This window comes from Equus quagga, chromosome 13 (genome assembly GCF_021613505.1).
Source record: "Equus quagga isolate Etosha38 chromosome 13, UCLA_HA_Equagga_1.0, whole genome shotgun sequence".
NCBI lineage: Eukaryota > Metazoa > Chordata > Mammalia > Perissodactyla > Equidae > Equus > Equus quagga.
This window is the reverse complement of record NC_060279.1, coordinates 103,716,533-103,740,291: the sequence shown is the minus strand read 5'-3', so window position 1 is coordinate 103,740,291 and position 23,759 is coordinate 103,716,533. Positions and strand designations below refer to the sequence as shown.

The following is a 23,759-nucleotide window of genomic DNA, read 5'->3' as shown; positions in this document are numbered from 1 at the left end:
GGCCAGATCACGCTCTCTCGGGCTGCTAGAAGGTATGACAACAAAAGTGCGTGTTAAAGCTCTTAGCTGGGGGGCAGTCATGCGCCTAGTTTAGAGCGAATGGGGACTCCTGGGAACGGGGTTCGCTGCAGTCTCTCACCCACCCCGCGCTGATGGGCAGACTCCGGGGAGCAGATAACTAGCAGAACCGCGTGCACAGACCCTGTGACCTAGCCGGGAGCCCTCCCGCCTGCGGGGCCACGCCCCTCCCCTCCGCCGTCCTGCAGTCCCTACCCGCCCTAGCCCCAACTAAGGGACGCCTTGGCGCGTTTGCTGCAGTGTTTAGCTTTCGCAGTAGATGCCGCAGGTAGAACAGAACATAATCTGCTTTCAAAACAAGCCAGACGTTTCCTTCTCTTAAAAACAAAAAACACAAAACGGAGGTGCATTAGGAGCTGTCTGAGAGTTTTAAAATAAATAGTGGCAGATGGTAACTAGATTTATTGTGGTGCTCGTGTCGCAGTGGATGCAAATATCGAACGATTACGTTGTACAATTGAAACTAGTATGTTATATGTCAATTATACGTCTATCAAAGTAAATAAATAGTGGCAACAACCAAGTAAATGTCAAAAAAATCTACCTCCTCACAAGAAAAGGCCTTTCCGGAAGGGACGGTTTTAATTCTGAGAAAGAACCTGGAGGTCCTGGGGAGAGTCCCAGCTCAGCGCTGGGACAGGTGTTCCGGGAAACTGAGGCAGATGCGAAAACATCCCTTCTGTCTTAGGGTCAGAAGTGAGTAGCAGGCTAATTTCAGCATCTAACCCTGGAAACATCCTACCCCCAAGCCGGGAGTTAAAAACAGCATCTTCGGTTTCCGGGATTCTGGGGTGGCTGATCGCTCTATCACATTTGTAATACTATCCTGTTAATACTAACAAAGTTATCCGTGATAGAACCTCTACTCTAGCCAGAAAGTTGATAGATACTATGTTTCATTCTCAGGACCCTCCTGCAAATAAAAGGATTAAATAATTTCCCTCTGAGAAGACCAAGGCTCAAAGGAGAGAAGAGGCCAGGGACACCCCCTCCCCGGCCATCTTGGCGAAGATTGGTTGTAGTTCAGGCCTGCTGACTCCAGTCATTGCCTATTGCCTTCAGATTTCTGTCATCTCCTTCTACCACCTTGAAGTTCCAATCGCCTTTACGATTAGTCATATATGTATGTCACTTGTACTGTTATTGACAGTAGCCTTCTTGAAAATTACTCACTCTATTTAAACAAACTTTATTTTATAAGACAATTATGTCATAACCATAAGTGGAAAACCAGTGGTACTTTGCCCTATGGGGAGATACACACAAAAGTGAATAGAGTGAAAACAAAACTGTTTCATCTAGCCCAACACCATTGCCTCCTTGAGCTGCTCCTTTGATTAAAAAGGAAGAAGAGCAAGAGAAGAAAATGGGGTTAAAGACACACCAGCCCACCCCAAGACTAGCTCTTGGGTGTCTTCGGAGAAAAAGGAGCACTTCCTGAGTCCCAGCAGGCACCTGGGCATGTGAGCCATCTGAGTTGTCCCTCCTTGGGGCTGTGCAGGACCAGACATGTCTAGACACTCTCATGGCTTGTTGCAGGGTGACCCACGGGCCTGGCCCCATATCTCTGATCCTGCTGTGATCAGGAAATGAGAGCTGCTGCTGCTGACCCAGCGGGAGAGTAACATCTAACCTCCTATTTGTCAACCCTGTTGGTGGCGTGTGTCACAAGAACCACCCATGAGCCACTGTGCTGTTAACAAAAAATCGGGCTTGGAATTTCTGAGATAGGCAAAAGGTTAACATCTCAACTGCAAACAACTGTTTTGTCAAGTCCCTGTTTTTCCATCCGGCTGAGCCAGCAGTTGATTGTCAGGGGATCCAGTTCCTCCATGTGAAATGCAAGTCTCACCTCCTAAGACCTACTTGTTGACAAAAGGAGCACTGGCTTCTCTGGGGGCAGTCTGGCATACACTCACTCTTGGAGAATCTGATGAAATTTGCCAAAATTAAAAGCAGAAATTACGAAGTAATCCTTAAGTGAATAAAATTCATTGTAAATTATAGACCCAATTTTGCAATTTTTATAAGAAAAACTCTTAGAAATTGACACCGTATGGTACCACAGAGGAGCACAGACTAGAGAGGGCCACATCAGGCTTGGCAGGTCTGCCACTGAGTCACCTTGGTTAGATCCTTTTCCCCTTGTGGTCTCAGTTTCCCCAGCTAAGAAATATGGTCTTATGCATAGCAGTGGTTTATTGCATACTAAGTCTATGCCAGGAGCTGTGCTAGACACTTTGCATGCATTATCTCAGTTCGTCCTTGCACAACACTGTGATGTGGGTATTTTATCATCCCCATTTTACAGAGGTCACCAGCCAGGGAAGTTAGACTGTCTGGTGCTACCCCACACACTATGCTACGCTACACGATTCCCTGTGATTTAAAAGGAAGAATATTTGCCCAAGGGCATGTTGGGAAGAAGCAATTATAGATGAAAAATCAGTGAGTGACAGAATGGGAAAAAATACCAAGTATCAATGAAAATGTGGCGCAGTCAGAATCTCATACACTGCTTGTGGGAGTGTAAATTGGTATGACCACTTTGGAAAACTGTTAGGCGTTTTCTACTAGAGCAGAACATATGCATAAGTTATGATCCAGCAGTTCCAGCTCTAGATAGATACCCACCAGAAATGCATACATCCATTCACCATAAAACACGTTCAAGAATGTTCACAGCTAAACTTTTCAAAATAGCCCCTAACTAGAAACTACCCAAATGTCCACCAACTGTAGAATGGATAAGTAAGTTGTGGCAGAGTCACATATGAAAAATTTTACGCAATGAAAATGAACACATTCCTTTTACAAGCAACAAGTATGTTGTGAGCAACATATTTTGCTCGCAAGACTACTGTTGAGCAACGAAGCCAGACTAAATGCTGGCTTTATACAAATGATTCCATTTTATAGAAAGTACAAAATAGACAAAATTAGTCCATGCTGGGATTATTGCTTCTGGGATTCTGGAAATTTTCTATTTCTTCATCTGCTTGTTACATGGGTGTGTTCACTTTGTGAAAATGCATAGAACTGTCTGCTTATGACTTGTACACTTTTCTTTACATATGTTATATTTCAATAAGAAAACACAATGGGGGAAAAAAACCAAGTGCCTTCTTGTATATCTGAATAAGAAAGGAAAGATATGTGGTGTTTAGGCTGCTATAGCTCTGCATAAAACCACATGTTGTTTCTAGGTTCCCTTTGCCAAGAATTGGGAGTACTGGGTAATGAGTGACCAGGGTCACAAATGAAGCATCCAGTCGCTCCTTCTGTCAACACCCAGGAGACAGCACAGAGCCACTCCTTGAGAAAGCAGCAGGGACTTTGAAGGGCGCCTTGTCCCCTGAACCTCATGAATCAGGAGTCAGGCAGATTGGTTATTACTATTTTACCAAATGCTTGTGATTGTCAGGAATCCAATTAAGTAAACTCTCAGTAATAAATTTACTGGGTTTTCTTTGTGTCTTTAGAAGCCTTAAACTGTAAGAAAATTAGTTTGGGTAATTTAGAAACAGAATCATGTACCTTCATGATTTGTCTGGGTGTATAGACTAGCCCCCAAGCTTCTTTACTTTCAATATCTACATTTACATTCACAATGGCAGCTGAGTCAAGTGATGACCCTGGGGGCCCTGCAGGGCTTCAAGAAACAAAAAGATGTCTTTTCCTTAGTACATTGGTACCTACTAATACATACAAAAACTTTTCAAATGAAAACCAAGCCACCAACAGAAAAATGTTTTGGAAATCATTGCAGCATTATTCACAATAGCCAAGACTAGAAGCAACTCAAGTGCCCATCATTGATGAATGGATAAAGAAGATGTGATGTATACATATACGATGGAATACTACTCAACCATAGAAAAGACAGAATTGTCCTATTTGCAACCATATGGATGGACCTTGAGGATATTATGTTAAGTGAAATAAGCCAAACAGAGAAAAACAAACACCAACATGATTTCATTCGTATGTGGAAGATAAACAAACACATGGAAAAAGAGAACAGATTAGTCGGGGGCAGGGGGGTGGGGGGAGGGAGTTGGGGGATGGGCATAAGGGGTAAAGGGGCACATTTATGTGGTGACTGACAAATAATAATGTACAACTGAAATTGCACAATATTATAAACTACTATGACCTCAATAAAATAAAATAAATGTTTTGGAAAGAATACCATGGATATAGCTAAAAACAAAAATTCAAATGGTACAATATAGGCATGTCTCTCTCCCACTGTGATTTCCTTTGATCAGTGGCAACCACTGTCACTGGTTTCTTTGGGGAGTCTACTGGAGATACATTACACATATTATATAGTATAGTTGCGGATCTACTGTGTCCCTCATTGTAGATGTAACAGCTACTATAAATCTGGCTATTCACGTTTTCTTTTAAGATAAACAGCAGTACCCTGTGTACTGTCTCACCCCATTTTGCTCATTTAACAACATATGTTGGAGGTCATTCTTCTCCATCAGTGTTTTTAAATACTATAGACTATTCCATCCTATACGTTGTTCCAGTTGCCGATTGGTGTTAACTGATTATCTCAAATCTTAATGACTTAAAACAAGAACAATCATTTTCTTATTATGTCCTGGTTCCAGGAGGTGACTGAACTCAGCCAGGAGGGTCTTTCTTGGGGTCTCTCATGCAGCTGCAGTCAGATGGTGGCTGGAACTAGAGTCATTCTGAATCTTCCTCACTCACTCAGCTGGTGACTGATGCCGACTGTTTCCTGGGACCTGGGCTAGGCCAGGGGCTGGAATACTTGCACATGGCCTCTTCTCGTGACCTGGCTTCCTCACAGCATGGAGGTTGGGTTCCAACGGCCAGCATCCCAAGAAACAGAAAGTCGAAGCTGCCAGTTTCTTAAAGCTTGGGTGTGGGAAATGTAATACTGTCACTTTCACTGTATTCTTTTGGTCCAGCAGTCATGGAGCCTAGATTCAAGGGGAGGGACAAAGACTCCAGTTCTCCATGGGAGACCTGTCAAACATTTTAGGGGCTTTGTTTCTTTCTTTTTTTTTTTTTTTAAACAAACTCTTCTTTTTGAAGTCATGTACCATGACTTGTTTAACTAGTTATTCATTCTTTTTTTCAAAATTATTTATTGAGTGCTTACTATATGCCAAGCACTGCTGTAGGTTCTGAGGATACAGCAAAGAAAAAATGAAAAAATGGCCCAAATCTACATCCTTGTGGAGCTTATGTTTCAAGAGGGAGAGAAAGACACAATAAATAAGGAAATCAAATTATATATTTGTGTATCAAAGGTGTACTAACGGTGATTAAGGGCTGTGGAAGAATATAGGGTAAGGGGGGTAGGGAGTGTAGAGATAGGGATTGTTTTTAAAATCGGGAGAGAAGGCTTCGCTGAGAAAGCAACCTTTGAGCAGAGACCTGAAGGAGGCGAAGCAATGAGTCATGTGGTTTCTGGGCAAGAACATTCCAAGCCGAGGGACAGTGAATGCTAAGGCCTTGAGGTCCGAGTGTGCTTAGAGACCTCAAACAACAGTCCCACTGGCAGAGGTTCTGATTCAGGAGGCCCGGGGGGTGGCTGGGAGCGACACCTTACATCCTAGTGACTCTGACTCACACAGCCTTCTCACCCTCATTTTGAAAACGTGGGTTTCCAGATCTGCTTTTCCTCTCAGCCTCACCCCTTATGAGCTACGCTTCATTTTTCTCTTGTGTAAAAAGGAGTTTCGGGGTGGGATAACAGTACCCCATTTGACAGCTGTTGGTTTCTTTAGGTTCAATAAGGGGGCCTCAGCGTCCCCCACACGGCCTCGCAGCAGCCTTTGGCTTGTCTGCTTGCTTTTTCTTCACCTTTTCTCTTGGCTTTCTTTGTCTTTTCAGTTCTTTCCTTTTCTCTTCTTCTCTAGCTTTATTCCTGTTTTCCTCCTCTCCCCTTTACTGCTTTCTTTCTCTCCTTTTCTTCTATTCTCTTCTTTCTTTATTTTTCTCCTTGACCAAGTGTCCCGAGCTCCATGTGCCTTCATGTCCATGTGCCTTCACCATGGGCATCAGGGTTGCCGTGTCTGTGAGTCCTTCCACAGGTCTGGACGGGGACTCCACTAATGCAGGGACGGAGGGGAGCAGTGTCTGCTGGCAGGGGAAGGGGAGCTGGGGCCAGGGACCAAAGGGGCGGTGGGCAGATATCTGCTGTCTCTTCACGAAGAACTCGCCCTCCGGCCGGACGTGGCTTCCAGCTTCTCGCAGGTGCTTCCCCCTGACCGGCTGAGCGGAGCTAGGACGGGATGTCGTGGTGCCAAAGCCTCCGAGGCAACTCCTGCCCGAGTCCGCCTCCCACAAGCCGAGTCTGAGAACCCCCAGACGCCGAGGCACGCCGGGTGGGGTGGGCACATCCCTGGACCGCCGCTGAGAACATCGCTTCCGTTCGCGGAGGAGAAAGAGCAGAAGGCTTTTGGCCCGTCGAGGCCTCCGTAGCGAGGGGGCGGGGCCCGACACGGAGCAGGATGGCGGCGCAGGACAGTGACAGCGACGAGGACTTGGTCAGCTATGGGACCGGCCTGGAGCCCCTGGAAGAAGGTGCGGACCAGATTGGCCGCTGGGCCCTACGGAAAACAAGCCGAGGGTTCAGGATTCTGGGCAAAGATGGACAACCCTGTGCCAGGCCTCGGCTGGCCCGGGGAAAAGCTGCGGGCGCTGGGAACAGCGACGAGATAGGCGTGCGCCGTGCTTTCGGGATGCTCGCATTTTGAAGGGACGGATGAAAGACCCGGAGGGATGGGAAATAGAAAGATGACAAACAGGCTCGTGAGAGAGTGGGGGCATGGTGAGGCAGTACCTTCCCTAGGGGAGGACGTTTGAGCTCAGACCTGAAACAGAGGAAGGAACCAGCCATATGAAGATCTGGGGGAAGAGCATTCAGGCAGAGGGAACAGCAAGTGCAAAGGCTCTGAAGTCGGAGCCAGTTTGGCAAACTGAGGGACAGGCAGGAGTGGTGTGGGTGGAGCAGAGGGCACCAGAGAGAGACTGCAAGAAGATGATGTCAGAGGGGGAGGCAGGGGTTGGATCTTACTTGGTATGGGAAGGGAGTTTGGATTTTGTACTAAGTGTAGGAGAGTCATTGGGCGGGGTAGGGGGGCCACACAAGGGAGGGATGTATATTTTAGAGATTATTCCGTCCTCGAATTTGAGAATAGGCCGGTTGGGGGTGAGCAAGAGTGAAGCAGGGAGATTAGCAAAAAGAGGTCTGGAGATGATGGTGGCTTGGACTGGAGTGTTAGCAGGGATGGTGGTAAGTAGTAGTCTGAGGTGAGATAGACTTTGAAAGCAGAGCTGACCAGACTTGCTGGTGGAATGTGGAGGTGAGGGCAAGGTGAAGCAAGGTGCTCTCCCATGTTTCTGGTCTGGTCCCCATAATGACTTAATTTGTTCAGCAAAGTATGTATGGAGTGCCCAATAAGGGCTGACGGCGGGGCTAGCCTTGTGGGAAAGACAGAGGAAGCATGGTGAGCCAGGAGTTATGTGCAGATCTCCTGTTGGTGGGGTCTTTTTTTTCCCACCTTGACCATGTCCTGTCAGGTTCATTGTACTTCTCCTGGGACATTGCCACTGATTACCCTCTTATTCCCTCCAGGCGGGTCTAATCATTAGAAACTTCTGCCAGATCCTGGCCCTGCTTCTACCCTTTGCTTACAAAAGACAGAGAAATGTTAGTCTCTTGACATCTTCTTATGTGTTTGAAGACAGCCCTTGCATTTCCTCTAAGACATCTGTGTACCACACTCCACATGCTCAGTTCTCTAATAAATTCCATTTAAAGTCCCCTTAACTGTAATGTGTCAGAGCCTTTCTCCAAGTATGGGACCAGAGTTTGGGTAGAGCAGGGCCATTACTAGCATGTCCTTCATTCTAGACTATGCTTCTTTAATACAACCTAAGATCACATTAGCTTTATTGGCAAACGCATCACCCCATGATCTCAGAGAACTTGTTGACAAAGATCCTTTATATGAGGAGTTTCAGATCTAGTGGAGAGCAAAAGTACAAGGTTCACAGGTGCGAAAGTGTGTGATGTAGAAGATAGCCTATGTGGACTAACAGGGAAAGCTGGGAAGGCAGGATGGGGTGCCTCGCACAGTGCTTAGACTTTAGATATGCAGGAAGAAGGCAAGAGTTACACATGCATGAGTGGAGGCTGTTCCAGCTGTTAGGCAGCTGTTCGTGTCTCTCCTATATTTTCCTAATTCTTCCTGCTTTGATGGCTTGCAAAATCTGAAATGAAGCTGCGTGGTTTAACCATGCTTTTGAAGTGGAAGGAAGGGACATTTGATTTATAGACTTTTTTTTTTTCCCTAGCCTAAATTCATTCTTTAACTTCTCAGTATTAGAAGTTTTTGAGGATTGAGTCACTGTTTCCTAAGCACTTTGAAGTTTAAATGCACTCTGACTACATTTTACGATATGCTAGACCAATAATCACTTTTACTTCCTTCTTTGAAGTTTTGGTGACAGGTTAGACAAACATTGGTAGAGGAGGGACTCCACCATTTAATTAAAGTTGCTAGCCCTGACAGAAAGGTTTATTGGTTAAAAGACAGTGGTCAAACTGTCACCCATACTCCCATGGGCCCTTTGGCTTTGAAGGAAGGAGGCACTAGTACTTATCTACTCTTTCCTTAGACACTTCCACTTGGCTCTAGAATTCTCCTCATCTCTAGCTCCTCCTGTACCCGGATTAATTTTAGCATTATTTTTCTCCTCCTCGATGCTGTGACTCTCCCACTGAAAATTACCTGTGGCTCCCATCACCCACACGCCACAGACCCTGCAGCACCGTGTTCAGGGCCCTCTGCACTGTCTGCCCTTCTGGTTCGGTCTTCCACTCCTTCCCTGGCCTCCAGTCAGGCTAGACTACTTTCTCACAACATTGGACAGCGCCCTTTTAGACCTCCTGTTTACTGATGGAGTTAGTGCCTCTGTTGGGAATTGTGTCCCTGTCTGCAGCTGTCAGATTCTGCTCGTGCCTGGGGTGACTGCGGTGTTGTGGTCCTTGCACATTGTCGGAAGAGTTCCTCCATGCGCAGGTCTCCTCTGCTGGGCTCTGAGCATTCTGGGAACAGGGACAAAGGTGGGTTTAGTTTTCCACACCCAGGGTCTAGGACAGGGCTGCTTCCGTGGTGAGGCCCTCACTATCCTTTTGATCAGGGAACCAGTGAGGAACAGTATGGGTGGCATCCCTGGCTTGGAGGCAGAAATGAGATCTGATTTCAGCTTTGTGCTTATTAGCTGTGAACTGTAGAGCAGTTACTTAATCAGAGCATCCTTATCAGGGTGTGATAAATGAGATAATAAGTGGGAAAGGAAGGGATTAGTTGTTATTAGTGGTAATAATTATAACAGGGCCTGGCTGAAATGCCGCCTCCTCCCTGGAGTTTTCCCATGCTGTGGTTAGAGGTGGTGCCCCCACTTTGGAGCCCTGTGGGACCTAGTCGGCCACGCTGGTCGGCCACCATCGTCTGCCGCCATGTAGTTGTCTGTGGATCTTATCTCCCTTTGCAGACCAGGAGCACTTGAGAACAGAGCAAGAACAGCACCTAGCACTGGCAGGACCTGTCCTCTCTCACCTTAACACAGTGCTTCTCAACTAGGGATGATGTTGCACCACAGGGGACATTTGGCAATGTCTGGAGACTTTTTTTGTTGTCATGCTGTGGTGGGGCTATGCTACTGGCATCTAGTGTTACAGGCCAGGGATGCTGCTAAACATCCTACACTGCACAAGACAGTCCCCCACCACGAAGAATTATCCAGCACAAACTGTCAATAGTGCCAAGATTGAGAAAGAAGCCCCCCTTAGCCAGGAATCATGCTGGGTGCACGTGCAGTGATGGCATGTGTGCTGTGCTTCTGAGAAATGGTGAAGATCTTTGATTCTGGGACCCAAGTTACAATTAACTTCTTTAGAGTGAAGGGAAATTGTAGCTGATATTAACTGAGCTTCGCTGTGGCTGGGCAGTGTGTTCAGCTCTCTGCACGTGGTATTTAATCCTCGTGCCACCCTACCAGGTAGGCTCTGTTATAACCCTCATTTTGCAGCTGTGGAGGCTGAGGCTTAGAGAGATCAAGTAACTTGTCCAAGATCACAAAGCTAGCAAGTAGTCAGGGAGCGGGATTTGAATCCAGTCTCCAGGTCTTCAGAACCTGAGCTCTGGACTACCCTGCTGTGGGTTATACTCTAGAAATGCCCCAAAAACTTCACAAGCTGTAAGTCAGACTTTAGGACTCTGAGGCTGGAAGTTCCTTCACTTTTTGTTCTGTCTTCCAAAAGTAGGAACTGGCTTAATCATTGAAGTAACCGGTACACATGGACTTCAGGGTATATCTTACCTACTGCATATAATAGTAAGGGCAGCAATAGCAGCTAGTACTTTAAAAGTATTTATTGTATATCCCTCTTCTTGCTGAGAGACCTTATCTCATTTAATTTGCATAACAACTCTTATGAAATAGCTGTTACTATTACTGTCATCCCCATTTTACAGGTGAGGAAATCGAAGCACAAAGGGGTTAAATTTACCAAGGTCCCAGTGCCAGTAAAGGTGGAGTTGGCCTTACACTCCAGAGCACTGTGACTCTCAACCCCTTGTCCTTAGCAACTGTATAACTTGCTTTCTGCACTGAGTAGTTGAAAATAACTTGATGGTTACTTTTTATTTTATGTATATTCAGAATTTTGAATTGGAGTTGATAAAATTAGGCAGTAATTTGTGTCATAGTACCTGAAACATTACACTGAAGGAATTTTTAGGCTAGGCTGAAATGTATTCAATCCCTTTTTGTTTGTGTAATGTAGTAACCCAGCCCTTTTAACAAAGTAGGAAAAGAAACAAGTTTAAATAGTAGTAACTATGGAATCAGGAGATTCCCAGAAATAAAGAAACTCTTAAGATATGGGGGAAATGGGCAATACCAAAGGAAAGATTCTGGAGTTGGGGATGCCGTGAAGTTCCAGATGAGATAGAGAAGTGTTGCTTCTGTCGCAAAGCTCTGCACGCCGTGTGCCATCCCAGCAAGTTGCCTCCTTCAGCACCAGCAGAGTTCAGCTCTATTTGCACCCTCACCCCCAATGTAATTTGGTTTTCATAATGTAATTTAGTGGGAAAAGCAGGCCATTTCCTAAAATATATTTCTAATATAAATAAGAAATATTTATAGTTATCTTAGAACTATAAAGAAGCTTGATAAAACGTATTGTTTTTTAAACTATATAAGCTAGTAGAGTCTAGGAATAATAACAATTAAAATGTTCATATTTGAAGTTACAAAAAGTGAACAATTCATTATGTTTAAGAAATAACGTTTTTCCTAAATTTTTTCTAACCCACCATCCATTTCTCTCTTTCTCATTCAAAATGTTTTTTTCAGGTGAAAGACCAAAGAAACCAATTCCTCTTCAGGATCAGACTGTCAGAGATGAAAAGGGAAGGTATAAACGATTTCACGGAGCCTTCAGTGGTGGTTTCTCTGCTGGGTACTTCAATACTGTTGGCTCGAAAGAAGGTATGATTTTCCTACTTACAGCTGTGATATTGCTAAAGCCAAGGATTGAATATCATAAGGCCCCTCTCTGCTTTAAAAAACCTTCTTCTTTAAACATTTTAGCACATACACTGTAGTCTTTTGAGTTCTTTGAATGTTTGGTATGTTTCCAGAGTCAACTTATGTGTTATTCATCGATTACAACTATCGGTGAAAGAGTTTTCGTTCACTTTTAAAAAAATACATACATCCTAAGCAGATGATTAAGTGATGATAATGCCTTCCGTTTTGTATTGCGTCTTGCCATGCACACAGTGCTGTCACAAGGGTTCGCTGAGCAATCCTCATCTCCCCCAACTCGGTGACTAACGAGGGCAGGTAGCAGGTAGCACCGCTGGCCTGTAGATGAGGCCACTGAGGGTAAGAGCTGCTGCTCTTGTCAGTACGTGCTCTCAACCTGGAGAAAAAGCCATTAGACTCTTCACATTATGCAATATAATAAATTCTGTATGGTTTAAAGTATGTGTGTTTTTTAATGTTTTATCGTAGAAACTGGAAGAAAAATGGCTGATACATGTCAGATGTGAATGGAAGGTGATTAACTCATGTAGCAATTATTCAGAACAGGATGGGGCAGATCTTTTACGAATATTTAGAAAGCAGTACACAACAACAGTAGTAAAATAAAGATGGAAAGCAATGCAAGGAGGAAAAAAAAGCCACGTAAAAACAATAGTTGGGGTAAATAAGATGGCTAAAGTTCAATATTCAGAATGCATAAAGATCAGTGCACTGAGCAAATGGTCGAAGCATTTGAACAGTTTGCTCCAGAGGAGGTAGAAATGCTGTGTGGAATATTCAGCCTTATTATTAAGAAAAGCAGATTAAGGTAACTAAGGCACTGTTAAAATAGCACACTTAAAATGTTAAAAATGACAGTAGGGTTTGTGCCTAAAGAAGTACGCTAATACATTACTGATTGTTACAACTATGGCTGTGCTGTGTATTATGATTGAAAAGTGAGCCCAGCTCAAATGATTAGTCAGGTAGGCTGTGACATGTTAATACAATGAAATATCTCTTTGCCGTTAGGAGTGACAGATTCAGAGACTGTGCAGAAATAGGGCAAAGACTATAGAAATCTGAAGTGGAGGGAGGTGCTGCGCCCAGGGTATTGCCCAGGAGGGCAGATCCTCACTCTCCTGGGCTATCTCCCAGGTTGGCCGAGAAGCCTACTCCACCCACCAGCCAAAGCAGATGTACCCCACACTTCTCAGCTCCTCAGGATTCTTGTAGGAAACTTGTCACTCTCAGAGAAAACTAAACAAGTTTACCTGTAGAGGGTTACAGAGACATTTCACCTCCATTTCACTACATTTCTCTTGAGGTGCAGCACATGCTTGGTGACCATGGATGGGGGACAGGGGTGCTGGTTACAGGACTCAGATGTTTGATGGAATTGAGGGCCTGCTGTGGCCATTACTGCCCTTAGACTAGCCAGGTTGAGTCCTTGGGGCAGGGCACCCTTAACGTTGCCTGCATTGCTTCTGTGACTTGCTCTTCAGCCATCCTTTCATGGCTGAGTAATGCACCTGGACATATTGTTTCTTTGATATGTTAATACGATAGTGTAGGTTGCTGTCCTGCTGGTCTCTGGCTGTTCTGGCCTTTTAAGGTGACCTTGCATCTTCCTGCTCGGCTCTACTTGTGTTCCTTTCACAGTTTAGCTTTCAATGTATAATTTGATTGTTCTTGGTTCCAAATTCTTATGGGGAAACCTCACTGTATCCACTAAGTTCTGGCAGCAGATATGGGGCTTTGAGGATTAATAAGAAGTTTGTGTCGGGGCTGGCCTGGTGGCGCAGTGGTTAAGTGTGCACGTTCTGCTTCGGCGGCCTGGGGTTCGCTGGTTTGGATCCCGGGTACAGACCTACGCACCGCGTGTCAAGCCATGCTGTGGCAGGCGTCCCACATATAAAGTAGAGGAAGATGGGCACGGATGTTAGCTCAGGGCCAGTCTTCCTCAGCAAAAAGAAGAGGATTGGCAGCAGATGTTAGCTCAGGGCTAATCTTCTCCAAAAAAAAAGTTTGTGTGGAATAATTATGTCTATATGAGCAGTGAGATGGGAAGCAGGTAAGAGTTTGTAGTTATTGGGGGTTTCAAGTCCATATGTGTTATTTAATTATTTAGTTATAAACTGAAATACTGTCTAGGATTATAACATTCTAAACTCTTTTCTTTGAAGGATGGACACCCTCGTCCTTCGTGTCTTCACGACAGAACAGAGCAGACAGATCTGTTCTTGGTCCTGAAGATTTTATGGACGAAGAGGTGGGTGTGCAAAACTTTAATTACCAGTTAGCTGGTGGGACGTGCGTGGTTGGTTTTTGTAATACCTTCTCTCTCCCTCGAAAGTTGTGTACAATTTCCTCTTTGTTTATAAGGCCTTATCTTTTAGGTATTTGGACTACAGTGCCTTGCACATCAATGGATCTCCTTGACAGGAGTAGCGTCTGATGCTGGGGCCAGTTTCTAAAGTCAGGAGTGCAAGGGGAAAATCACGTATAGGCAAATTTACTTGAAAAAGCTCCGGGTGTCCCCAGTGCGGCCTCCATGGTGCCGCGTTGCAGCCTTCCACAGTGACTCATGCGAGTGCCCTTTAGGGGACACTGAGTAACCAGACTGGAGACAGGAGTCAAAGGGAGTCACGTGCAGGCCTCTGGGCACATCGTGAAAACATCCTGAGACTGCCAACTTCTTGGTGGGGCTTCCAAAGTGGCCCCACAGCCTGCAGGGTGTGCTCCGTTTTGTTTTAAAATTAAACCTCTGTTACCTTAAAGCCTAGTCATGGATTTGTTTATGATAAAGATTAATTAAAAGACTTCTATCAGCATGCTGTAGGCTGTGGGTCAGAGGCTTGCCCTTCCTATTTGACTAGTGTAATCTGTGAGGAAGATTATCTCGTGTAATAGGAAGCCCAGGTGTGAGTGAGGCCCCATGCCCTCTCCTCTCAGCCACCTTCTGCGTGTCAGCTTGTTCTTATACTAGCTGTCCTCGGGGTTGCAGGGTGGCTGCAGTAGTTCTAAGTGGCCCATCCAGGGCGACGTTATCCAGTGGAAAGAGGACTTTCTTCATGGTATCTTGAGAGCAAGGAAACTATTCACATAAATCCTGCAGTGGATTTTCCCTCACATCTGCTTGAACAAATGGTTTTAAATGCCCCTTCTTAAAGCAGTCCCTGGCAAGGAAAATGGGATGAAAATGACCGGCTTAGGTAAGCCATGAACCTCCACTCCCTAACCCTACTCCCGCCTCAGCACACACACGGATCCTTGCTGCCTGTGACTCTAAGATTTGCCACTTCGACTGACCTTTGAAATATTGTCCGAGAAGAGCACGGTGCTTACTTCCTGTCTTCCTAGGCTTCACAGAGTTGCCACTGTCATGTCCCTGTCCTTAGCTCATGTGAGGGTTCCAGAGTCAGTGTGTAGTCAGCCACTCCACTGATTCCTAACTCAATTTTGTTGTTTAACTTTTTTTTTGAAGAAATAAAGCTATGTGATATATCATGTTTAGTCACTTTCCAAATAATGTAAGTAATTCTGTTTGAATTTTTTTTAAGGATCTTAGTGAATTTGGGATAGCGCCTAAAGCGATTGTTACCACAGATGATTTTGCTTCTAAAACCAAAGACAGAATACGAGAAAAAGCCAGGCAGTTAGCAGCTGCTACTGCCCCTATTCCTGGAGCCACGCTGCTTGATGACCTCATAACACCAGCAAAGTGAGAAGAATTTAATTCTGACTTTTCTGATCTTGGCATCACTGCTTTGCATATATATGATAATCTTCCTTACAGAATTTTGGTTGCAAGTAGGAGAAGCCCTTAGCCTAGCTGGAGTGCAGAAAGGGGTTTTGTTGAAAGGATCTTGCACTGTTATTGCACGGGGTGTTCTAGAGCTCCCGCCACTAGCCGTGCTACTGGAGCTCATGGGGGCTGGAGAGCTGTTAGGAACTGGGCGGCTTCCCTCCCACCCCTTGCCTCCCAAGCTTTATGGGCTTTCTTCTATCTGCCCCATTCTACTCTCTTTTTCTGCAACCTTTCTTGTTCTGCTCCTGGGCATGTGGCCTAATGTGGCAGCCTCAGACCATCATGGTCCCAGGCCACATGCTTGACCATCTAGAGTCCCTATGTGCCCATTCCAAAGGCCTGGGAGAGAGGGCATCTGATCAACTTCCCCAGGTCAAGCGTGCACCCCAAAACCAGTCAGCCGTGGCTGGAACGGCAGGGCCATGCAGTTCTGATATGGATCGGGGAAAGGGCTCAGGCAGGAAGTGGGCTGCGTATTCCCTACTGTTCTCTAGTGTTACAAAAAGAAATTCACTTTCAATGCCTTGATGTCCTAGATTATCTGTTGGTTTTGAATTGCTAAGAAAAATGGGCTGGAAGGAAGGACAAGGAATTGGTCCTCGAGTAAAGAGAAGACCACGCCGACAAAAACCTGGTGTGTATATTGATTGTCATTAATTCTACGGCATACTTTTTAATGATCGTGTGTTTCTAGAAATAAAGTTGCTGGGTCAAGTGGTATGCATGTATTTTAAGGTTTTTTTGTGTGTAATGTGCAATAGCTTTCCAGAAGAATTGTCCTAGTTTACACTCCCACCAGCAACATATGAAAGTTCTTCCTTCCTACCTTTACCACAACTGTGTTCTAGTTTAACATGATTGCTTGCTATCTATTCCTCGCCCTTGGTCTTCCCAGCCAAACTGTGGACTCTTGGAAGGAGCAATAATTTCTTTGGGGTTCTTTGTGGAGCTGGAGCAGTAGTGGTTCCTCACGGAGCACATTATTCCCTGAGTGTGGGTGGGGAAGGGGCTGGTGGAAAGCAGTTCCCGAGTGATCAGTCTCTGACGCTAAAGCTGTCGCACCTTTTACAAGCAGAGCCATGTCCCTCTGAAGACTGTCCGTCAGCTCTCTTTATACTTAGTCACTCATGACTAATGCCTTGCAATCTCCTTTCTAGATCCCGGAGTAAAAGTCTACGGCTGTGCCTTACCCCCCGGAGGCTCTGAAGGGTCTGAGGTATCGTATGGATGACTGACTGTCAATTTGGTACAGTAGCATCTGTTATTTCATGAATGTGAAATGTTAGGATTGGAAACAATTTTAGAATTCAGTCGGATCCCATTACAATGAAATACCCACACCCTAAAACCATCCTCCTCTGTCAGATAATGTATTTAACATCCTGCCAGCACCATAGGGATCCCAAGTCAGTCTGTTCAGATTCTTGAAATGGAGTTGTTTCCGTTAATATCATTTGTTCAGGGACTTGATTTAGTCATTTGTAATGCGTAAATGAAAGTTTGCTGGTGGTTCTGTTTGGAATTAATCACTGCCTTTGAAATCAGTATGTTACAGGCTGACTCTATGCCAGGCAGTGACTCACCTTCATTCTACTGTGTAAAATAGGACGAAGATGATGACTACCTGCCAGAAAATGTCACCTTTGCACCCAAAGATGTCACACCTGTGGATTTCACACCCAAAGATAATGTGCACGGACTGGCATACAAGGGTCTGGATCCCCGCCAAGCGCTGTTTGGGACCTCGGGAGAACATTTTAACCTTTTCGGTGAGGGACCTGAGGGGGCCAGCAATCTTCTTGGAGATATTGGAGTGAATAAAGGAAGAAAATTGGGAATTTCAGGCCAGGTAAAAGTGTTTCTGTTTTGTTTAAACATGGAACCATTGAGAAATGAGAATACCTTCCGTGTTCTGTTTGCCCCAGAGTAGGCCCTCGTTATTCACTCCTGTGTGGCGACTGAGGCGGTTGTGTTTTCCTTAGGATCTTTTTTGAGGACGTGTGAAGCACACCTTCTTGATTTGCATGTGTGCTCCTGAGCACCTCTGGCCTGATGCTCCTGGTGGCGTTTGTGTGCTCCCAGGAGTGAGGACTGCTCTCCCACACCTCGTGAGGCCGAGGGAAAGCCACACTCGCCCCTTGGTTTAGTTCATAGTTGACTTGCCGTCTGCCTCTCCAAGTTCAGGTCCACGTTTCCCTACCTCCTGGACAAGCCCCGAGTTGGGAACATGGGTGTAGGTTTTACTTGAGAGCCCTGCTTTTTACCTTTGAGGAGATGGAGAGCCTTCACTGATTGCCTGTCCTCTCAAATGGATTCAGAGGTTCTCTCCTAAATCACATGTAGAAAATTTCATTATTGCCCTTTCTTTCCTGTTCATGTTTTTTTTCAATCCTTTTAACAAAAAGCGATCCTTGTTGGGGGCCATTCCCCACAAAGATTAGGAGTTCTCAGAGCAGCCATAGTAGTGGTGGTCTTCAGAGCCAGTCACCAGTGCTGGCCCCAGGCCACACTGCAGCGTAGGTGAGCATTCTGCCTTTCTCCTGCTGGAGGCCCCATTTCTCCTCCCGCACGGCTGCCTGCGTGTGCACTCACTCCTCTTCCGTGCCGGAACCCAGACTCTCAGCTGCTGCTGGGCCTGGGGGATAACCCCAGAGCTGGAGGCATGGCCTTCACTTCCGGTCATTGGTTTCCAAAGGACTTGAGTGTATTTGTTAATCTGGGGCTCCCATTCACCTCTCTCCTGCTGATCTTGCAGTGCTAATGTGGTCTGTTCAATCACATCTTTAAAATAGCCTTATCCTTCAATGCAGACATACCCTAAAACCTGTAATTGCTAATTTGAAACCTTGATTTTGAAGGCTTTTGGTGTTGGTGCCCTGGAAGAGGAAGATGATGATATCTATGCCACAGAAACTCTATCCAAGTATGATACCGTTTTGAAGGACGAGGAGCCTGGAGATGGACTCTATGGCTGGACAGCACCCAGGCAATATAAAAGTCAGAAAGGTAATTCCATAGACATGCAGTTGATGGTCAGGATGGTCAGAAGGGACTGCAGGATTAATACTGGAGTGTCAGCCTCCAGGCCTAGGGGTTTGTTGGTCCAAGATGCAGGGTAAGAAACAAAATGGGGCAAGAGAGGCCCAGTGTGGGAAGTAAGACGAAGCAGGATTTTGACCAGATCAGTGCCAATGCCAGCTGTCAAGACAGGGCAGCGGTGGGGAGGAGGAAGAGGACTGGACTCCGGGCAGGAGTGAGTGTGTGGACAAGTGCTTGTGGTGCTGGTCAGAGCTGCAGTGGGTCAGGGGAAGCACTCCCAGCTCAAGGAACTGGGCAGGTGACCAAAGTAGGCCAACTCAAGTAGCAGGTCAGAAGGCCAGGTGTGGGGACCTGGTCTAGGTACTCTGAGGGCCTGCAGCAAATGGAGCCTGGCACCCAGCCTGTGTCATCACTTGAGTCCTGGTTCTTAGGGCCTCTTGCTGGGCTAGCAGATGGACATCTCTCAACACAATTTGAATTTCAAGTTGGAGTCTGTAGTGGTTTTGATCCTATGGTTCTCAGTAGTATTTCAGGGTTTTTTTCAGAAAAGATGTAGGGAGGAGTCAGTATGGAGTGGGTATTAATGGCATGTGATTTGGAGTGAATCAGATCTGGATTTAGATTACAGCTCTCTGCTGCCCAACTGTGTGACCTTGGGCGAGGCTTGTCACCTCACTGGGCATCATTTGTAACGTGAGGATAAAATCTACTCCAGGGGTCATCGTGAGGATTAAATGGCATAAGTCAGTGTTTGCACAGTACCTACCCCAAAGACTGCATAAATGGCACCTACTTTGCTTTGGTTATGGTAATCATAACCACCTAAATAAAGTAAGGAGGTGAGACCTGAGATGAAACAATCTGGTTGGACATTTTTAGCTGTAGTCAGATAAAGTTTGCTTTACCTCTTATAAAATACATCTAAAGCATACACATTGAAATAATCTAAATAATGTAAGCATTACTCCCCAAAACGGTGCCTGTTTTGAGTTTCTAGAAGAGGAAAAGCAGATGCAGAACAGTTTGTAGAGGTAGTTTGCTTCCTGGTTGTGAACACAGACTCTGAGGACAGACTGCCTGAGTTCCGGCCATGGCTCTCCCCTGTTAGCAGCCGTGACTTTGGGCAAGCTGCTTAACCTCTCTGTGCCTCAGTGTCCTTGTCTGGACAATGGCATGACACGGGGATTTTAATGTGCATAAAGGGCTTAGAACATGCCAGGGGCGCTGCAAGCACTCTGTACATATGAGTTGCCTCTCTCATCACCACCACAAAGAAACCCTAGGGTTGTACCCAAGATGCTTCTAGGTTGTGCACCCAGAGATTAGGAGCGTTACCCCTGGGTTGTACTCAGGCTACTCTTATTTGCTTCCTTTTGGTTACCTATATTTTTGGGTTTTTCTGCTGACTATGTATTATTTTTATAATTTAAAAGAAGATAAATAATATATTAATATGTTATATATTCATTAATATTATTATAGATTATATTAATGTATGTCACTTATTAACTGTATTGATTATATCAATACATTAACACATACTCTTTTACTAATATTAATGTAATGTGTTAATTATATAATAATCACAAATCTATAATAAACATACATATTTAAATCTACCTTCTGAATCAAATCTTTGGCTTTTCCTTTGTGTAAGTCTTTTGCCCTGGCTGATTGATTCCCTCCCATGTCAAGCATGGCTGGTGCCTCCCCTGAGCTCCCCAGCCCCCACCTTGCCCCCTCCTCCCTGGCCGCCTCTCCCACCCCGAGGGCCACAGCATCTATAGTTTCAACCTTATGGTTTTTCATTGAGTGACTCTATATTTAGCCAATCTTCATGGTTGATTTTTTAATTGTTCTTATTTTTTTTCCATGATCAATAGGGCTATAATAAGTATTCTTCTGGCTCTATCTTTGTGCTCATCTGCTCTCCATTTCTTGAGAATAAATTGATAAAAGTGAAATTACTGAGTTTTAAAAGATTAAAAAATGCCAAGAATGTGCAAACTAATCCCAAATTACACTACAGAATTTTAGGACCTTCCAGGAGCTGGTACGAAAGTTCAATATCAGTTAAAGTACGAAGAATGATTGTAGGCAGGGTAGTTCCCGAGTGGGGCTGCATTATGAGTGGCTGGAAACCTCAGCCCGGCTGCACTGCGGGGGCTGTGCCTGCCTCAGGACTCAGGTGGTCATCCAGAAGGGGTTTCTCCCTGCACGAGGTACAGTTTGTGCATGGGGACTTTTGACATAACCGCCTGCGCAGAAGTCCTTGAGAGTCAGAGCCACTGTCAATGGGCTTGTCTCCATGACCACAGACAACCTCAGGCTCCAAGTCAGAGGGCGGGGTCACCGCTTCCTGAATTAGTGATCCTTATCTCCTGTTAGAATTTCACTGGGCAAGAAGACAGAAGTACCTTTTAATTTGTACTCAGATTAGATTACGGGTGACCTGCTTGTGTTGCTTGTCTGCCTTATTTGGATAGTTGCTAAGGAAATGGGAGGTAGTCTCCCCATGGCTCTTCACCTAGTTTTAGAAACGACTTTCTCACAGTTACGATTTTCCCTTTTATACGTACTTGTCTTCTTGCTGGTATTTCGTGTGATCTTTTGCCCCACAGAGTATATTTTTGGTGCCCCTTAGCTTAGGACCTCCGGTCCTTTGTCTGAAAACGGCGTGGAGGTGCTTGCTTGGAGGGCCGAGGCCTGGCGTCCTGGGCAGCCTAGTCAGCTGAGCATGGTGCGGGCTGGGCTGCCAGTCACTGAGTCAACAGAGGTGTGAGGGCTTTAGTGCCGTTCCTTCCGCCTGATAGCACTATGACGGTGATGTTTATGTTCTTGGAGATAAAAAGCTGACGTCTTTGTCTTAGTCTAATCTCTGCTTCTGGAATTAATCAATGATATCATTTTGTAGAATCAGAGAAAGATCTTCGATATGTTGGCAAAATTTTGGATGGATTTTCCTTGGCTTCTAAACCTTTATCTTCTAAGAAAGTAAGAATTTTTTTTAACTTGTTTAATACTTAAAATATTTGCTGCTATGTAATCTGAGTTATTTTATTAATAGCTAAAAAGAGAAGTAAATTCTGTTTTCAAAAAGCAACAGCCTAGTTACTTGTCCGGGAAACATATTCTATATTAGAAATGTCAGTCAGTAGCCACACTGTATTCAAAACAGCTAATTGCTAATCTTTTAAAGGCAAACTTCAAGTGAGTGGTTATTTTTATTAAAAAAGAATTAGACTAGACACTAGTGGGAGAATGGAATTAATGTAATTCTAGGGGCAACGTAATTTAAGGAAAAGCAGAAAGCTTCCAAAAGCCGTTATAACCCGTAGCCCTGACTCCTCAACACGTGAAGCGCATTGGCTGGTGTGGGCGTCGCTCCCTGGGCGCCTTGCCGGGGTGAGCAGAAGCCGGGGAGCCGAGAGTGTGGGTCAGGTCCCGCCGAGATCTCCAAATGCCGTTCCAGAGAGTCCTGCGTGTGTGGCGTTTTGTTACAGCTTAGGCCAGATGGTGCTCCAGGCGGTGCTCTTTAACGCCCGTCAGAGCCACGTGCTCACAGGCAGGCAACACAAGTTCGTTGTGGGTGTTAGTAGTCCAGGAGGGGCGGCTGGCCATTTGCCTTGTTGGCATCCTTTTTCTAGATTGTTCCACACTTTAATTGGCTTTTTTTTTTTTTTTTTTTTGGTGAGGAAGATTGTCCCTGAGCTAACATCTGTTGCCAGTCTTCCTCTTTTTGCTTGAGCAAGATTGTCCCTAAGCTAGTATCTGTGCCCATCTTCCTCTGTTTTCTATGTGGGACACTGCCACAGCGTGACTTGACAAATAATGTGTAGGTCTGCACCGGGATCTGAGCCTGCGAACCCCAGGCCACCAAAGCGGAGTGCATGAACTTAACCACTGCGCCACTGGGCCAGCCCTTGGGTTTTTGTTTTTTATGCAACAAACGTTTGTTAAGTACCTCCGTGGCTTCGCCTGTGGTTCTCCAGAACAGGGGAGGCTGCGAGCAGTGCAGCCTGAGAAACCACATTTGGTGTCAGTGGCTTTGATTTGTTTAGTTGTGATAGTTAATGTGTTGTAACAGTGAGCAGAATATATTTAGAACAGTGTTGGGCACATAGTAAGCTGCTATTATTACCAGAAATGTCCAGTAAAGTCTAAGGAGAATGTGAGCGTTTACATGTATGAAAGGGAAGCATAAAAAAGGCTGAGAAGTACATGCTTGACTCAGAGTTCAAGGATGAACAGGACTGAGTCTTGGCTCCCATGTAGCTCCTGTCCAGTGAGGGTGCCAGCCAGCCAGACACACAGATTCACTGGAGTGGGGCAGAGTGCCAGAAATGAAGAGACAGGCGCTGGGGTCCCCAGGCGCTCCCCACTGGAGTCGGGCTTTGGGCCTGAGTGATTCAGATGGGGGCTGCGTCCACCTAGCCTTTCACAGACAGGCACATTTTCCAAATATGTGCCTGAAAACCCAGCCTCTGAATTCAGAGGCCAAACAGAACCATGATGTGGCGGAGGGAGTGAAAGTTTTCGAATCTAATGGAGGATATGAAGAAGAGCCGTGTGTACACACCCTCCTTTCTGTCATGCTCTTCTGGACTTTTGTGTCACCTGAGAGTATTTGCTGGTTTGGGAGTCAGTGTTTTTCAGAGAGAGTGGTCAGGCTAAGATGATGAAAAATGAGATTTCCTCACAATGACAATACCCCACTTTCATGGGCGTTCCTCGTGCTAGGTGCTCACCCCAGGCCACACATTACAGCCGCCTGGGAAGTTGGGGGAACTCCAGTTGTAGCTGACTCTGGGGGGCGGGACAGGCATCAGTATTGTATACTCCTCAGGGGAGCGCAGTGTGCAGCTGGGGCCAAGAACCACAGCCAGAGAGCATCCGTGCTTCACTGGTTACGGGGGAGCTCCGAGTGTCAGGTGGCTGAAAAATCTACAAAACGGCCTAAATAGGACTGCCCATAAATATGCGTTTGTAGATCAGGAGCAAGGGAGACCATGTAGTGCAGTAATTTAAAAATATCTAGGGGCTGGCCCCATGGCCGAGTGGTTAAAGTTCCACGTATCCCGCTTTGGCGGCCCAGGTTCGGTTCCTGGGGGCCTATAACATTTGTCAGCCATGCTGAGGCAGCGACCCACACACTAAATAGAGGAAGATTGGCCCAGATGTTAGCTCAGAGCTAATCTTCCTCAAGCAGAAACAGAGGAGGATTGGCAATGGATGTTAG

The 23,759-nt window shown here is 45.6% G+C and overlaps 1 protein-coding gene across 1 annotated transcript in view; it reads left to right on the top strand.

The window, feature by feature from the left end:
* The first annotated feature begins 6,569 nt into the window (after positions 1-6,569).
* The window catches only part of GPATCH1 (G-patch domain containing 1), a 38,455-nt gene continuing 21,265 nt past the window's right edge, over positions 6,570-23,759 (top strand). The window contains exons 1-9 of the mRNA XM_046683420.1: positions 6,570-6,651; positions 11,497-11,631; positions 13,857-13,942; positions 15,234-15,394; positions 16,018-16,115; positions 16,639-16,697; positions 17,088-17,330; positions 18,340-18,487; positions 21,435-21,514. Coding sequence (XP_046539376.1) covers positions 6,579-6,651; positions 11,497-11,631; positions 13,857-13,942; positions 15,234-15,394; positions 16,018-16,115; positions 16,639-16,697; positions 17,088-17,330; positions 18,340-18,487; positions 21,435-21,514 — 1,083 coding nt within the window. The 5' untranslated portion in view covers positions 6,570-6,578. The remainder of the gene's footprint in view (positions 6,652-11,496; positions 11,632-13,856; positions 13,943-15,233; positions 15,395-16,017; positions 16,116-16,638; positions 16,698-17,087; positions 17,331-18,339; positions 18,488-21,434; positions 21,515-23,759) is intronic.